This window comes from Podarcis filfolensis, assembly GCF_964270895.1.
Source record: "Podarcis filfolensis genome assembly, chromosome: 4".
In the NCBI taxonomy this organism is placed as follows: domain Eukaryota; kingdom Metazoa; phylum Chordata; class Lepidosauria; order Squamata; family Lacertidae; genus Podarcis; species Podarcis filfolensis.
The window spans coordinates 54283121-54300197 of record NC_139607.1 but is presented as its reverse complement, the minus strand read 5'-3'; the positions used below and the strand labels follow the sequence as shown (position 1 = coordinate 54300197).

The 17077-nt window shown below is 42.4% G+C and overlaps 2 protein-coding genes across 2 annotated transcripts in view; one reads left to right on the top strand and one right to left on the bottom strand.

Moving 5' to 3' along the window:
- Window positions 1–6114: 6114 nt before the first annotated feature.
- HEMK2 (HemK methyltransferase 2, ETF1 glutamine and histone H4 lysine) lies at window positions 6115–16768 on the top strand. Its single transcript, XM_083611335.1, has 6 exons — window positions 6115–6758; window positions 10414–10500; window positions 11378–11468; window positions 13251–13334; window positions 13828–13969; window positions 15932–16768. The coding sequence occupies exons 1-6, from the start codon at window positions 6628–6630 to the stop codon at window positions 16036–16038; spliced, it is 642 nt and encodes a 213-aa protein (XP_083467461.1). The 5' UTR covers window positions 6115–6627; the 3' UTR covers window positions 16039–16768.
- Window positions 16414–17077, bottom strand: part of LTN1 (listerin E3 ubiquitin protein ligase 1) — a 29488-nt gene continuing 28824 nt past the window's right edge. Inside the window, exon 30 of the mRNA XM_083611221.1 lies at window positions 16414–16607. Within this exon, the coding sequence (XP_083467347.1) occupies window positions 16545–16607 (63 nt within the window). The 3' untranslated portion in view covers window positions 16414–16544. The remainder of the gene's footprint in view (window positions 16608–17077) is intronic.

The window sequence follows — 17077 nt, the reverse complement described above, 5'->3', positions numbered from 1 at the left end:
ATTGATTTCATTGGAAGCTAAAGTCAGTCATGACTAACTCATCTTAGTGATTTCAATATGGCCTAAGTTCAATCGACTTATGTTAGGAAGGATTCAACACAATATGAGATTAGTAACATCACAAACTTTTGATCGTTCTGTCAGTGCAAACATTTCTTCTTGCTAGAACGAATGATTCCCCCCCCACACAACTTTTTTTGCAGATTCTCCTGACCCTCTGGAGTGGATTTGGAGGACGCGGGGGCACGCAGGGGAAAGAGAGTAGGGATGGCCCCATTGCACTAGCAGGAGCCCTTGTGCTGCCTCCCACTGGGTTAATTGGTTCTGGTCCTATGTGTTTTTATTCCATCTTGTTGTAAGCCACTCTAGGGATGATAGTTGAAGAACAGAGACTGCTGTAATTTGCAGAGTCCAAAACTTATGAAAAGCCCATTTCTGAACAGAAAGGAAAATTTAGCATTATGGTAGTTGAAGAGCTAAGGGACACAGGAATTTAGCAGCTTGCTGCCCAACAGTCAGGTGAAACCTGTTGCCATGATAGCAATCCTCCATTGCTCCTTGTTTAATATTACTACTCCATTCATGTGCAGTACAAACCTAGCCTAGAAATAAAACTGTTGTCCTGTCAGTACGTGGCCAACATCACCAAAGCTACGACTTCATCACCCCCAGCTATGCACAAAATAATGTTCGATCGTATAAAAAATGTTTCTCCTTTTTCTTTACACTATTTTATTTTTTACTGCTGCTCTTTGAAAGCTGTGCACTTTGCCTCTGGTATCCTGGAACACACCTATTTGGCTTCATTGCAGCAATTCTGTCCTCTTCATGTCCATTATGTGATAAAAAGTTCCTGTCCTCGTTGCACTAAAAAGAAGCTGAAGTTTTTTTGTGGAAAAGCTCCAAGTATGGCTGGGTTACATGTCCCTCAGCTAAACAATGTCTCCAAATGCTAAAGGCAATTAAGCTATGTATTTTGCAGGTGATGATATCCATCAAGAAGAAAATGTTTAACTGCTGTAATATAGACTTTAATTACATGACAGAGATACCGTCAAAACAAAAATATTATTAACTTGCAAGTAGTTTTTTTAAAAAAATGAAACAGATCTGTCTCTCTTTTTGGCAACAACAGCCTGTCTTCTCTGAAGGAAAATAATCATATTTAGTTATGTAAAGGCTAAAAATAGATGGTGAACAAAATTTACCAAGAAAGGTTTAAAAGTGTGTAAAAAACCCACTACTTTTGCTGCTACTAACAACAGCAACAACAACAGACTTCACAAGCATTTAGGCAGCCAAAGCCAACATTTACCACAGCTGAATACAATGTTGGTTCTTGTATTAAACTTCAAAATCTAGTCCTCTATAAAGATCTTTTAAAATCTACAACGTGGATTAGCTTAATATTGGTAAATCAAAATTATCAGATCTAATACAACTCTAGATTATTGGAATAATAAGATTTAATGTGTTGTTTACTTATTTTATACAGTAGTGGTCTAGTTTTGATGACAGGTGAAGCCTTGAAGAGTGAAGTACAGAAATCTAATTCATTCTAATTTCATCATGGCTGGTGAAATCAAACTCAGGGAGGGTGTGAAAGACTAGTGACTGGTTGAAAGTGGTTGCTTCACAGTGTGAGGGGATGGCGTCTGCCACCTTAGACGAGGCGGTTGAACAGCTACTACCGAAAAAGCGAGGCTTTGATCCAATCAATTCTCACAACTATCACCCAGTTGCAAATGCCCTGTTTTTAGGGAAGGTGGCGGAGAGGTTTGTGATGGAGCAACTGGACGTTCCTGGATGAGAATGATTATCTGAATCCATGCCAGCCTGGGTTTGGTTGCCCTTTGTAGAGAGGACAGGAGGAGTGCAACCCTGCTCCTTCTTCTCAAGCTTTCAGTGGCTTATGATACCATTGGCCATTGTATACTTCTGCGGCAAAACTGCAGGCTGGGCATCAATGGCATCGTTAGTGGTGGCATTGTGCTGCAGTGGCTCCATTCCTACCTATAGGGCCATGTCCAAAGAGTAACTCTGGGAGAGTGCTCCTCAGCCCTCTGGTGTTTACACTATGGAGTGCCAGAGGGCACTGTTGGGAACAATCATTAGGAATTTTGGAACGAAGAACCATCAATATTCTGATGATACCCAGCTGTATTTCTCCATTACATCTGAGTTAGGAAAAGCTGTAGAAGCCCTGGACCAGAGTCTGAATGCAGTGGTGGACTGGATGTGAGCCAGTAAGCTGGGCTGATATCCTAGAAAGGTAGAGGCCTCATGGGTAGATGGCTCCATATCTGGAAGATAGATTAGTTGCCTGTTTGAGATGGGGCTGCACTCCTTCTGAAGGAGCAGATTTATAGATATTCTTTGATTGATCTTCGTCATTAGAGGCTCCAAGTGACTTGTGGCCTTCTAGCAACTTTGGCTGGTACGCCAGCTGCAACTATTCCTGGTTTAGGGTGGCATGGTCCATACATGCATTGGTAGCCTCAAAACACAATTATGGTAACACACTTTATGTGGGACTGCGATTGTGTCTGGTCTAAAAGATGCCGCTGGTGCAGAATGCAGCAGCTACTCTCTCACAGTAGCAGACTGCTGGCAATATGTATTGGTTATCAAATCGCTACCAGGCTAGGTTCAAAGTCTGTGTGTTAATTTGCAAAACCCTAAACAACTTGGGCTGAAAGTACCTTAAGGTTCCATCAGATCCCAGAATCCACTTCAAAAGAAACCAAGTATATGCACCTGTCACAGAAGATATGCACTACTTTATGCACAAGTACTATAAAGAACTCTTTATAGTACTTATAAAGTACTATAAAGGGACGCGGGTAGCGCTGTGGGTAAAACCTCAGTGCCTAGGACTTGCCGATTGCATGGTCGGCGGTTCGAATCCCCGCGGCAGGGTGAGCTCCCGTCTTTCGGTCCCAGCTCCTGCCCACCTAGCAGTTCGAAAGCACCCTTAAGTGCAAGTAGATAAATAGGTAATACCTTTATAGCGGGAAGGTAAACGGCGTTTCCGTGTGCTGCTCTGGTGCCGGTTCGCCAGAGCAGTTTCGTCACACTGGCCACGTGACCCGGAAGTGTCTGCGGACAGCGCTGGCTCCCGGCCTCTAGAGTGAGATGAGCGCACAACCCTAGAGTCTGTCAAGACTGGCCCGTACGGGCAGGGGTACCTTTACCTTTACTATAAAGAACATGTGTTTGACGCTGCACACTTATTGGGGGAATGCACATTAAACACAGTACTTCTGAGTAGACAAGCATAGGAATATGTTGTACAACTGTTATTCCATCTACCCAGCACAGCTTGACATTGTACTATTGAAAGAGCTCAATATTGCTGTATATTACTTTGTCTCGTGCAAGCAGAACTATCCTATTCTATTAGTCATAATCTGCTAATTGAGTATTTTTAGTGCCTAGCACAAGACCTCAGGCTTCATGCAAAATCACAAGCCTATAAAACTTCACAAATACAAGTCTGTTCTTGGCCGCTGCAATTTTCCAATGTTCTTTGTAGCAGACCTGGATTCATTTTAAATCAGCATGCATGAGCCTTTGCTGAAACTAATTTTTCCTGGCCACCCAAAAGCAAACTGAAGAATTGGACTTGATCTTCAGCCTTGGCAACAACATTATATTGGCCCACCAAGTTATTCGGCAGCATTGGTTGTTATGGTGTTACAAGAAACAGTCTGTTCTGTGTACATTCTGAAAGTGTATCTTGTGGATGTTGCATAATCTATTCATTTATTTGTTGTTATGTATATAGCACCATCAGCAGCAATTTTATTAGGCTGAAGCAGAGGGGGTGATAGGAAACAGGACCACACTATCAGGTTCCTCCTCCCTCCATTAAGTGTCACCTGGCTGAGGGAAAGGTGGAAAGCAGGGCCACTCCCTCCAAAGGCTATCACATGGCTGCAACAGAAAGCAAGGTGATAAGCAGGGGCATTCCATCATCTCTTTTTATCAACACCCTTTGGCTCATCTTCCTGAACTGTTTTCCTTCCATCTGCTCATTAGAAGACCTACTATGTAACTTGAAGAGTTTGTGCCAGAGTTTGCAATCTCCCTTCTTCATACCTTTTGTTTTCTTTCAAATTGCAAGCTGTGGGCCAGGGATTTACTTGTTTTAATTGACCTTATATAAGTTGCTCTAGCAGTCTTTTAGCTGAAGCTGGGGTAACATGCTTTAAAATCAATTATGTATTTTGAAAAATTGTTCATTATGCATGTGGATACCTCTTAAGATACAGGAACCAAATTTTGCATTATGGTTCCCGAGATCAAGGGGTAGGTTTTTATTTATGTTTGGATACAAATGGGTGCCATTTTGAATCAAGATGGCAGACTGTACCTTTGAAAACTGCACTGATTTTATTTGTTAGAATTCCCAAACTATGGAGCATGAGGTTGCTTGTAAATACATAAATGTGCATAGTGCTTTACAGAGTACAATAGGACAGGTCCCTATCCGAAGGATCTGCAATCAATAATCAGATACAGGGAGACAATAGAGGAGGGTGATGGAAATGGAAACAGGGATAATAATGAAAAGAATGTGTAATTATGCTTAGCTACAATAGGACCTAGGACCATGTCAAAGGCTTCACACAAAAAGGGTTTTGAAGAGGGATTGGAAGAGACTCCCATTCATTACCATGCTTTGAAATAACTGTACACTTCTCAAAAAAGTGAGAGAATGAAAAATGGAAAGGCAAAAGCAGAAAATGGCTGCTGTACATTTCTTTGTAAGAGCTGCTGCTTCTAATGCCAGAAAAAACAGGCTTGCCTGTTTCAGTGTATTCAGTGGTGGGACACTTGCAGCCCTCCAGATGTTGCTGGACCACAATTTACATAATATTTGAATATTGGCTATGCCTACTACAGCTGATGGATGTGGGGAGTCCAAAATCTGGAGGACAACATGTTCCCCAGCCTGGGTGTAGGCAAAAAACCACACAACTACATAGGCATTATCTGTGTGTAGGGCAGATCCCATGAGGTACAACTCAAATAAAGGAAGGCATAGTTCAACATGTAGAACTCTGGGTTAAATGTGGGCAGTGCTTTTTCGGTACCTCTCAGGTGGACGCCATTGCCATTATAAAAGAACAAAGGAGGAGTTTGTGCCAAGTTCTGGCACCACTTTTTCTAGAAAAATAACACTGAATGTGGGTAGGCTCACATAGACCATCTGGGCTACACCAGCAAAGTTGGCTGAAGTGTGTACAACTGAGTTGCAACCTGTGATGACACCTGAATAGTTTGACCTGGAAAAATCACCTAGTAGGTTACAGGCAGAAATATACTTTCCTCCTCTACGTCTTCCCCACAAAGAGGGTGGTATGGTAGTCCACGGGCTGGATTTAACTAACTAGTTCCGCTCACAGAAGCACACATCCATGCAGCTCCCAGCTGTTCCTCCTGAATGCCCCCACTCTACTATTGCACTTTGTCGTAGGGCAGTTATGTGTGCCTCGTGATCTGTCCTGTACTCTCAACTAGCTTGTTGCCCTAGGTGCAGCTGAAGAGGTACCCTGTGCTTGTACTGAAGAATCAACTGCTACTCCACCCACAAGAATGGGATTGGGGCACCAACTTGTCTTTTGGCTCAGATAGCAAAATGTCTTAGGATGGCCTGGGGTGGGGGGAGGCTAACAAAGGGGGCACAGGGCAGGCAGAAGGGAATGAAGGCAATCAGTGTGTTGCATACAGGAGCACATACAGAAAAATCAGTCTTGTGGTACCTTATTTTATTTATTGCATTCATATGCATATTTTATCCAAGAAGTTCAATATAGCATACATTGTTCTCCCCCTCCCCAGTTAATCCCCACAACAACTCTGAGGTAGTTTAGATTGAGAGTCACCTGGTGAGCTTCACATCCAAGTGGAAAATTGAACCTAGTTAAAACACCCTAACCACGATCAAAACTGAAAGAGTAAAACTTATCATAAGCTTCTGTAGATTTAAGCCCACTTTATCAGACGCATGAAGTGAAATCTTAGCTGGAAGGTGTTGGAAAAAAATGAATGATTTCGTTGGCTATCTCCCCATGCTTCCTTATAATTAATGCCAAAACATAAATACAACATAATACAACACCCTCTCTAAAATTAAAAGATCGTGACCGCCTGCCTTCGCTGCTGCCTTGTTTGGGAGTATGGCACGCCGCTGGCCAAAGCCACGCTAAAAATCTGGATTTCTCTGCTGGTTCCCGCCTTCACTTCTGCCCTGGAACGTTCACACTGAACCCGGAATTTGGGCTCAATGCGAGTTGTTTATAAATCCGGACCACAGACTTCCTTCCCAGAGGGTCCCTTCCCAGCAGGCAACGCACCGGAAGTTCCTGCCCAGCAAAGCAGCCCTTCTACGGCAAGAAACCTCTGCTCATTGGGCAGCCGGCAGCTTTTTCTTTGGTCTTTCTGTGCCTCTCTACAAGACTGTAAATATCCACCACCTCAGACGAAGGGATGTGTAATGAACCGTTTACATCCGGGACTTTTTTTGCGGCTGCGCAGTTCCCCCCCCCGTCGCCTGACCGGCCGTTACTCTCATCTTCTTAGGCGGGAAGCCGTTTGTTTAACCCTTGGCGGTGCCCCACGATGATTCCCACTCCGTGGCACCGGCACGTGGGGCCGCAGGGCCCCTTCAGCGAGGTCTACGAGCCCGCCGAAGACACTTTCCTGCTGCTGGACGCTCTGGAGAGGGACGCGGAGGAGCTGAGGAGCGGCAGGTGAGGGAGCCAATGGCAGGAGGGAGGCGGGGAAAGGACGCGGGGGGGGGGAGAGGATGCGCGCGCACGCAAACGGCGGCGGTGCCGGTCATTTGTACGGCCGCCCCAAGTTCCTGTCAGGAGCCTTCACCCCGCGTGCTGGTGGCGCAGCTCAGGTCTCGCAGCTCTGGCCTCTTGGCAAAAACTGAACTGGTTGGCTTCGCGTGAATTTATATTGAAGGTGCTGCAGGTGGGTTACGTTCCAAGGACGTTTTAAGAAAGCGGCGTCGACCTACGGAAAAAGTGCAGACCACTATAGCAGAGCTAAACATCAAACCGAACCCACTCAAACCTCAAATTGTGCGCAGTTAAGCTAAAAGTCTTGCCAACAAAGGTCCGTATAGTAAAAGCTATGGTTTTCCCAGTAGTGATGTATGGAAGTGAGAGCTGGACCATAAAGAAGGCTGATCGCCGAAGAATTGATGCTTTTGAATTATGGTGCTGGAGGAGACTCTTGAGAGTCCCATGGACTGCAAGAAGATCAAACCTATCCATTCTGAAGGAAATCAGCCCTGAGTGCTCACTGGAAGGACAGATCGTGAAGCTGAGGCTCCAATACTTCGGCCACCTCATGGGAAGAGAAGACTCCCTGGAAAAGACCCTGATGTTGGGAAAGATGGAGGGCACAAGGAGAAGGGGACGACAGAGGACAAGATGGTTGGATAGTGTCTTCGAAGCTACCAGCATGAGTTTGACCAAACTGCTAGAGGCAGTGAAAGACAGGAGTGCTTGGAGTGCTCTGGTCCACGGGGTCACGAAGAGTCGGACACGACTAAGCAACAACAAACTAAAAGTGTATATCCATGCATTTGGAGTTCTTTGAAGTCTGAAAACAAAGAAAAGAAATGTGTGTGTGTGCCTAATGTAAGGTTACCAGATTTGTTTCAATGAATCCGGGGACACTTTTCAACTTCCTGCTAAATAGATGGGTTTTGTCAGGGGACTGATTTGTAAATCTGGGGACTGTCCCCGGGAAACGGGGACGTCTGGTAACCTTAGCCTAATGATGGTAAGGAGGGCATTGAACCCAGATCACAATACCCATTCCTCCACCATGGCGTGAAAAAAAAGCAGATTCCTTAAAAGCACTCAACACGCTTTTTTAAGGTTCATGTGTAAAATAATGTGCACACAACAAATGTATATGGAACCACAGGCATCATCCGGGTGCATGCAGTGGCAGATGAGTTGGTTATTTTTAAAGATTTATGCCCCACCCTTGGATCACACATTCTCAAGGCAACTTACAAGAAACAGGACAACATTCACCCTTTCTTTATTTCTCACACAGCTGGCACAATCTTGAAGCTGGACAGATAGGATCAGGATATGCTTCCCCCCACAAGGAGCAAGGCAGTTACGATCTCATCTTTGGGAACCTGCACATGTTTATTTGTAAGATTTGCAAGCTTCAGCTAATTTTTTTCTCTCAGAGTTGTGAGAATAGTACAACCTGAGCTCCTTGGAGGAAGGGTGTGAAAGAAGTGTAGCAAAAAAACCCAAACCAGGACTCTGGCCTGTTTTGGTGCCTGAAGCAGAAAGTTTAAATGGCAGCCCTCCCACTGATCAACATGCCACAATGCACTAGAAAGTCCCACTGGAAAAAAATATTTTTTTTAATTTATTAAATTTGTATAGCATTCTTCATCTGAGGTCCACAAGGTGGTTTGGAATATTAAAATACAAAAATGCATAACATAGTAACAAACAAAAACAATAACTTCCCCACACAGTTTAAAAGATCTTAGGTAGTTTAATTAGCCAAAGGATTGGCAGTAGATAAATGTTTTGCCTAGTGCCTAAAGATATGTAATGAAGGTGCCAGGGGAGGCTCTCAGGATAGCATTCATAAGCGAGGAGCCATTGCAGAAAAGGCTCGTTCTCGTATTGCTACCCTCTGGACCTCTTGTGGAGGAAGAAGGGCCTCAGATGGTGATTGCAGGGTCTGGGGGGATTCATAATGGGGAAATGTGGTCCCACAGGTTTTGGGATCCTGAGCCATTTAAGGCTTTATAGGTCAAAACCAGCACTTTGAACTGGGCCTGGAAACTAGTGCAGTCAGGCCAGAATTGGCATCCTATGCTCAAACCCAGCATTCAAAACTCCCATTGTTCTAGGCACGTTTTGTGACAAGGAATTGCATTTGCACGAGTAGTTTCTGAGCTCTGGGCACAGTACTGCGCCTAAGATTTCAGATTAAAACTGCAGAGTGGAAGGAAAGGAAGATCTCTTCGTGCCTCCCCACTTCCAGCCACTTTCTGAATACTGGAGAGGAGACCCTCTTAAGAATATTAGGGGGGTGGGCAGGGGACACATGGCGGCGTTTTTTGCAGTCTTCAGAAGAGGACTAGACCATATGAAAAATGAATATAATATTTTATCTGCAGTTCTTATTTTCAGCTTTGTATTTTTGTTATAAAAACATTCCGTTGTTGCGCCCGTAACCTAAGTTCAAGGTGCCATTTAGTCCCTGACTTTCATATTTCAGTTTCTAACACTGCTCAAACTGTTTTGCCCTTGTGAGCAACCTGGCCGCTGAATTCTGCACCAACTGAAGTTTCCAAACACTCTTCAGAGGCAGCCCCACATATAACACATTACAGTAATCTAACCTAGAAGTTACCAGAGGATAGATGGTAGAAGTTAGGTTATATGTGTCCAGATAGGGGAGCAGCTGGGTCACCAGCTGAAGCTGATGGAAGGCACTCCGTGCCACCAAGGACCCCTGAGCCTCAAGAGCATTGCTGCTATTTTAAGGAGCCTTGAAAGTAGAATTCATTGATGACTTGTGCCCCATGGATCCGATGTGCCTGTCTCTCACACTGCCGCTTCTAATAGCACCCAAAAACATACCACCTTACTTTATTTCCTTGTAGGGCCTTGCCAAAGCTGGTTGTGTCATACTCTATAGTGTTTTGTTCCAACATATTGGCTTTAGTTGCAGTAAGGATTGTGAACAGTTTCTACTGAAAGGAGTTCAACCAGCCTTGTGGCAAGATCTTTCTCAGTAGTAGTACTTGAGACTCCCTTTTTAAAGTAGTGTTGCCAAGGGATGAATCTGAAACCTTATATACACAGAATATGCTCTGTTAGAACTATGGCTGTAGTCCAGCTTGATATCTGGGATATACTTGTCCTATAGTTATGACAGTTAACTGTGCTTAAGTGTGTCTAGAGCAAACATTCATCTGCAGGATGACCCACTGGTTTTGAGGCAAAACTAGAATACGTACTGGCATTTACAGATGGAAAATATATAAAGAACTTCGGCTTACAGATTTTTTGAAAGGCCATCATTAGACTGGATAAGTGCATTTCAAATAGGATTTACTAGTTTAAAAAATCAGAAGTTGAAAACTACATGGAAAATGAATTTAATCTCTTTAAAAATCAAGCTTATTAATTTATAAAAATAGAACTTAAGCTTCTTAGTGGGTATAGTCATTCCATTTAAAGTAAAGCTTACAGTGGATAATATTAATCTCTATTTTTTTCTGCAGAAAAATACATTGTATCCAGATATTTTTAAGATATGTAGTCACTGTCTGAATAGTTTATAGCGGCACAGCCCTCGTTAATCTCATTGCACCCTTATTTTTATGTCTAAAATGTTTAGCATTGAGATCTGCCTTGAAGTAGGATCTGGATCTGGAGTAGTTTCAACATTTTTGGCTTCAATTGCTGGACCCAAAGCGTTATACTTGTAAGTATTTATATGTTATTTTAAATTGTATTGTAGGATAAGTAAAGGCAGGGTGCATATGATTATTTAAATGTACCCCACACCCCTAGATCACAAAAATATTACCATGAATTGCACTTCAGTGGCCTTTTAATTAGGTTGTATACTATGGTGGTTTTTTTAAAAAAAACCTTTGGGCATAAATATGTGAAGTGTAATTAAAGTCATGGGAATGTATATTTGATGCCAGTGGATCCTTCCTACAGTAGACCAGTTGGGTGAAAGATGCACAGGTTGAAGCTAATACTATACATCTCCCAACTCTATGCAGCTAATTACTTGGTTCAGATATCACACCAAATCAGGGTTCATTTTAGCAGTATTTTAGAACCTAAACCATTGAGTTTCCAAATGCATTAGAAGCAAACTATGCTTTAGACCTCTTTATCTGCTTTAGTATTCCATCCTTCCAGGACTTGGCTTCAAAGACTTATTTCTGTATTTCTGGTGCAGCCGTGCCTGGAGATGTTTACATACTGTGCCAAATCATAAACTTCATTCACCATAGTGAACTGAGCCAGTATGTTGCATGGAAGTCCATGGTTAATCTTGGTTTAATAAAAGTTACCAGTATCCTTTCTTTCAAAGCTTGGGTGGCGCAAAAATCCCTGCAGTCAGAGCAGATAGGGATATTTGAATTGTTATGCCTAACATGGTATCTTAATTGTTGCCAACTACAAGAGAATACTCTTATAAGGAACTGCAACCTGTGGGTATTTATTTGTATCACATTGTGACAGTTTTAATATCACCTTATCTAAATGATATTTAATGTCCAGTTACCTTGGTTGACAAAACATTGCTTGTTTTAACTGAAATACTGCTCATTTGCTTATAGGTGTACCGATATCAACCCTCTGGCAGGTCTGTGCACTGTGGAAACAGCCATACATAATAATGTTGACATTCAGCCCATAATTACCGATCTGGTGAGATTCAAATTATAACTCATCCTTTTGATACCAAACTTTCATAATACCAAACACTTCACTGTGATGTGCTGATATAGCACTTTGATAATAATAATAATTTATTATTTGTACCCCGCCCATCTGGCTGGGCTTCCCCAGCCACTCTGGGCGGCTTCCAAAAAAATATTAAAATCCTCTAATACATCAAACATTAAAAGCTTCCCTAAATAGGGCTGCCTTCAGATGTCTTCTAAAAGTCTGATAGTTGTTGTTCTCTTTGACATCTGGTGGGAGGGCGTACCACAGGGTGGGAGCCACTACCGAGAAGGCCCTCTGCCTGGTTCCCTGTAACTTGGCTTCTTGCAGTGAGGGAACCGCCAGAAGGCCCTCGGCGCTGGATCTCAGTGTCCGGGCAGAACGATGGGGGTGGAGACGCTCCTTTAGGTATACTGGGCCGAGGCCATTTAGGGCTTTAAAGGTCAGCACCAACACTTTGAATTGTGCTCGGAAACATACTGGGAGCCAATGTAGGTCTTTTAAGACCGGTGTTATGTGGTCTCGGCGGCCGCTCCCAGTCACCAGTCTAGCTGCCGCGTTCTGGATTAGTTGTAGTTTCCGGGTCACCTTCAAAGGTAGCCCCACGTAGAGCGCATTGCAGTAGTCCAAGCGGGAGATAACCAGAGCATGCACCACTCTGGCAAGACAGTCCGCAGGCAGATAGGGTCTCAGCCTGCGTACCAGATGGAGCTGGTAAACAGCTGCTCTGGACACAGATTTAACCTGTGCCTCCATGGACAGCTGCGAGTCCAAAATGACTCCCAGGCTGCGCACCTGGTCCTTCAGGGGCACAGTTACCCCATTCAGGACCAGGGGTAACTCCAAACCTGCCTGCCTCCTGTCCCCCAAGAACAGTACTTCTGTCTTGTCAGGATTCAACCTCAATCTGTTAGCCGCCATCCAACCTCCAACCGCCTCCAGGCACTCACACAGGACCTTAACCGCCTTCACTGGTTCTGATTTGAAAGAGAGGTAGAGCTGGGTATCATCCGCATACTGATGAACACCCAGCCCAAACCTCCTGATGATCTCTCCCAGTGGCTGCATGTAAATGTTGAAAAGCATGGGGGAGAGGACAGAACCCTGAGGCACCCCACAAGTGAGAGCCCAGGGGTCTGAACACTCATCCCCCACCACCACTTTCTGAACACGGCCCAGGAGAAAGGAGCGGAACCACTGTATGACGGTGCCCCCAGCTCCCAGCCCCTCAAGACCCTTTGAGTTTATATTGTTCAATAAATTAGCTTTTTTGCAGTATTTATATGCTATTGTTTTTTACTAGTGACTGATGTTTGTAAATTTTAATGGTACTATTATTATTGTGAGCTACTTCCATCTCAACATTGTTGCTTGAAAAGCAGAACACAAATATTAAATCAGATCAAGTTATAAAATGTTAATCCTTTTAATACAGAGGTACCTTTTTTCACTTCCTTTGGAAAATAATTGTAGCAGTAATTTGGTAAGTTAATTGAAAACAACATTGTTTTTTGGTTTTGACCTTTTCTTGGAGCATAAAGGCAATGAGACAGCTTTTAGATTGATAACCAGTCTTTTATTAAGATGTTAGTCCTCTGTGACCTAACTGAAGGTCATGTGCTAAAGTTGAAGCAAACTGGAATAGCTGTAACTTTGCCCCTGCCCCAAATTCTTTACTAAATCGTATTTTACACAAGCCGGCTTGGAGAAGTTTGTTGGAGAATAAAAGTTGTGTTAATTTATTTTACGGCAATTTATGTCTAGGTAACAGCATTGTTGCCACGATTGCATGGGAAAGTGGATGTACTGCTATTTAACCCACCTTATGTAGTAACCCCTTCTGCTGAGGTACGTATGCATTTGAGAAAATAGTTTATCAACCTGTTGCAGTTGGGTAGCAGTTGTAACCCACTGAATATGTTAAATTTCACTTGTCTGAAAATTTTAATTCAACTGCAGCATTTCCTAAATCTGTTTTCAATATTAACTAGCTAATCTTGTCAAGTATTTCTGTCTTCCATTATTACTACTGTTAAGAAATTTGCACATGCATTTTCTGGATACTTGCAGCCTGATCTTATCTCAGTCACCCTTGTGTTGAATGGAGCTCTGCTTAGGTTTGCAGATTTTATATCCTGATGATTCTGCAGTAATAATAGACAGTAAGGCCATCTTGCTTTAAAAAACTGATTAAAAAGCTAAACAAGTATGTGTGACTTAGATAACTGATTGAATTCAAATATGTTTGACTTCACTCATTGCAAAGGTCATCTTGTTTTTATTTTGTCTAAAATGCTGCATGGTATATCAAAGTGCCATTTTCCCTTTTCATTTATTCTAGATTCACAGTCATGGAATAGAGGCAGCATGGGCTGGAGGTAAAAATGGCAGAGAAGTTATGGACAGGCTCTTTCCACTGGTGTCAGACTTGCTTTCAGCTAGAGGATTATTTTACTTAGTTGCAATTAAAGAAAATGATCCAGGTTAGTAATACTTCTGTTCTTTCCCCCACCTCTTAAACTTAAGGCGTTTACACTGAAACACTTGGCAAATATCCTAAAAACAGTTTGGCTAGTCTTTACATTTTGCATTAAATCTTTTCAGAGAGAGGCATGCTTTAGAATAATTTTGTAATTAATTTGAATGAGTATTGGAGACAATTTTATGCCAAACTGGATTCAGCCACTCCTATGATGGCTTATATGAGCTGTATATATCTTGTATGGTCTGTCTAGTATTCAGCTACTGCTAGTGAAAGCCCTTGTGGAGAACACAGAATCCCCCTTCATACCATATTCACATGAATGAATTCCATATGATGAAGGGAAAATGGGACCCCATCCCAGGTGTTCTGTGGTGGGCCAGCCTCACCCCCTGATGCTTATGTATTTAATGTGGATCGCTGCAAATGTATATCTCATGCATAGATCCACACTCAATGTGTAGATTCTGAGGCTGGCCCAGCACAGAACATTGAGGATACAACTTCCCTTTCATCACATGAACTTTCTTCACCTGCAGGGGGCTAGAATGACAATCATATTTCCTCTAAAAGCCATTTAGCCTCAGGCTTGGATGCTAAATGGGACTACCTAAAAATAAGGTAGACACTTTTACATATTAAGGGGGGGCTCCTTTGGTATGCAGAAATATGTAAATTAAAACTAAAAAAAATTAAGTCCCAAATATGTCTAAAGAATGTTGAGGGCAACAGTGGGGGAAGGAAAGAAAAAAAACCTACTTGGGGCTTTAACATAGGCAAGGCGGACCTGTGGCTCTTTAGTTGTTGTCAGTCTTCCAGCTCCCAGAATTCCTGACCATTGACCATCCTAGCTGGGACTGTTGGAGACCAAGAACAACTGGAAGGCCACATGCCTCCCCCAACATCTTGCAGTAGGTATTCTGGAGGATTTGGGTCACCAGAGGGACCTGTGCCATGAGGTTACGCTTCCTTTTTTGCACTTTACCAAGATTTTTCAGGAAGAGAAATAAAAAGGTCACACGTACTCTTTCCCATTCTTCCAAAACCTCCCGTGCTTCCATCAATGCATAGGACACTTGAGTTTAGGGCTAGCTAGCCCCCAACCTAAATCCTTTAACACCATATAGTAAAGTCGACACAAGGTGACAGGAAGATAGGGAAGAAAAAAGGGTCATACAATTTCCATTTCTGATTCTAAAAAGTCACCCACCCCAGTTGCACTCTGAGCTCCAAATAGAGATTAATCTGTTTCAAGCTGTAGCTGTAAACAGCAATATTTCTGTTAAGGCAGGCACCCCCAATCTCAGCCCTCCAGCTTTCTTGGGACTGCAATTCCCACCATCCCTGACCACTGGTCCTGTTAGCTAGGGATGATGGGAGTTGTAGTCCCAAAACATCTGGAGGGTCAAGCTTGGGGGTGCCTATGTTAGGGGCTGCAACACTTCCTTGTGACTCATCACATGCCTATTACTGCTTAGTCATGTAATGCTTGCTGTAGAATGGATTAGTGATCCATTTTTGCCCAGAGTTTCTACATCTATTTACAGGTGGCATACAGGCGAGTCAGAGGCTGCTATAATTGAATGTTAAGTAAATGTGAATCATAGAGTAGCAAAGGAACAGATTTTTCGGTTGAGAGCCAAACTGAGACTAGGTTGGCAGTGAACAATTATTATTCATTTTTTTAATAGCCTTACACTGGTCAGGAATAAGGAGTTAAGAACCTTGCTTAGTTTTGTTCTATACCTGTTCTCACGGCAGTGCTAGTATCAGCTTTCTACAGGTTTTTCTCTTTGCCAATAGGCAGGAAATCTAGCTGGGTGGATTGTGTTTGTGTATGGGTTTTTTTGCAAAATTAATGATGAAAGAAATTTGAAGATAATTTTGGCTGATAGTTGTTTAAGAAGGCTAGGACCCATCTGTTGCTTTAAACTGAGCTGTGATTTCTCATTTGTAATTGCAGATGAAATTATCAAAATATTGCAAAAATGTGGCTTAAAAGGCACCAGAGTACTTTCCAGACAAGCAGGAAGAGAAAATCTCTCGGTACTTAAATTTTGCAAGTCCTGAAGACTACCTGTTAAACAAAAACTACTCTGGAATAAAGGTTGCACAAAAGACAGTAATACTTGATCCTGTATTATTATTTTTCTCACAACGAAGACAGAAGTTCTTTTGATCAGGACTGAATTTCTTGAACAGAAATATTGGAGGGTATGGTGTGCACGTCCACAGTGCACGTACACCATGGAAGGCGAGGGGGCTCCATGTCCTCTTTTTTTGCTCTTCAAAATATGGCACCCCTAGTATGCACAGCATTGGAATTAACCAAAGCACAGAAGCTGAGGCTTTATATACCATCAGTTTTTGCCTGAGATGTCAGAATGCCTTGCTTTAATATATATAGTAATAATAAATAATTATTAATATAAAAGCCATATACAATTTGTATGATACCCTGATCAAACAACTTAAGATTTTTATTTGTAAATAAAGCTAAAATTAGCGTTTCACAGCTAAATCCAACTGTGGCTGTTGATTTTCTTTGAGAAGTTAATTGAAGCAGAGAAGTCATTTCAGAAGAAGGTCTCCCGACAAAGCGGACAGGTGGATTTGTTACTAGATGTAAACCATTTGTACTGAAAGAATTAAAAAAGTATTAAAAGCAGATTTGACATACATTTTACGTTAAATGTAAGGTTGCTAGATGAACAAGTTTTATTTATGTCTTAAATAGTTAAGTAACTATCACATGTGTGACTTCTGTGAAAATTAAAATGAAAGCCATTTCTGAAACCTATTATTCAACGAAGTTTTTTGCCCATTTGGGTGCTTAAGGACTTAATTGTCATATTCTAAGGCTTACTACCATGGGCAGATAGCTTTCCTATATGAGCATACTACACTAATATGTCCCAGTCTTTCAGTTTTCAAGAATGTCGGCTGCATAATTTCCCAAGACTGATAATTAGTTTACAATGCAGTATTTTCTTAAGTGAAAAACTTGCTACTCATTACAGGAGGATTTATCCTCTCAATTTTACTGAAACTCAACTAGTTTTGTGGATTTGACTACTCCTAAAGCCACTGAAGCTTTCTGTGTCTTCTT

What these genes read in the sequence shown, in the direction of transcription:
- HEMK2 (XM_083611335.1), top strand. Translation starts at nt 6,628, where the DNA reads ATGATTCCCACTCCGTGGCACCGGCACGTGGGGCCGCAGGGCCCCTTC. An exon ending in GGACCCAAAGCGTTATACTT is followed by an intron (nt 10,501 to 11,377) that starts GTAAGTATTTAT and finishes ATTTGCTTATAG; the next exon opens with GTGTACCGATATCAACCCTC. An exon ending in TAGTAACCCCTTCTGCTGAG is followed by an intron (nt 13,335 to 13,827) that starts GTACGTATGCAT and finishes CATTTATTCTAG; the next exon opens with ATTCACAGTCATGGAATAGA.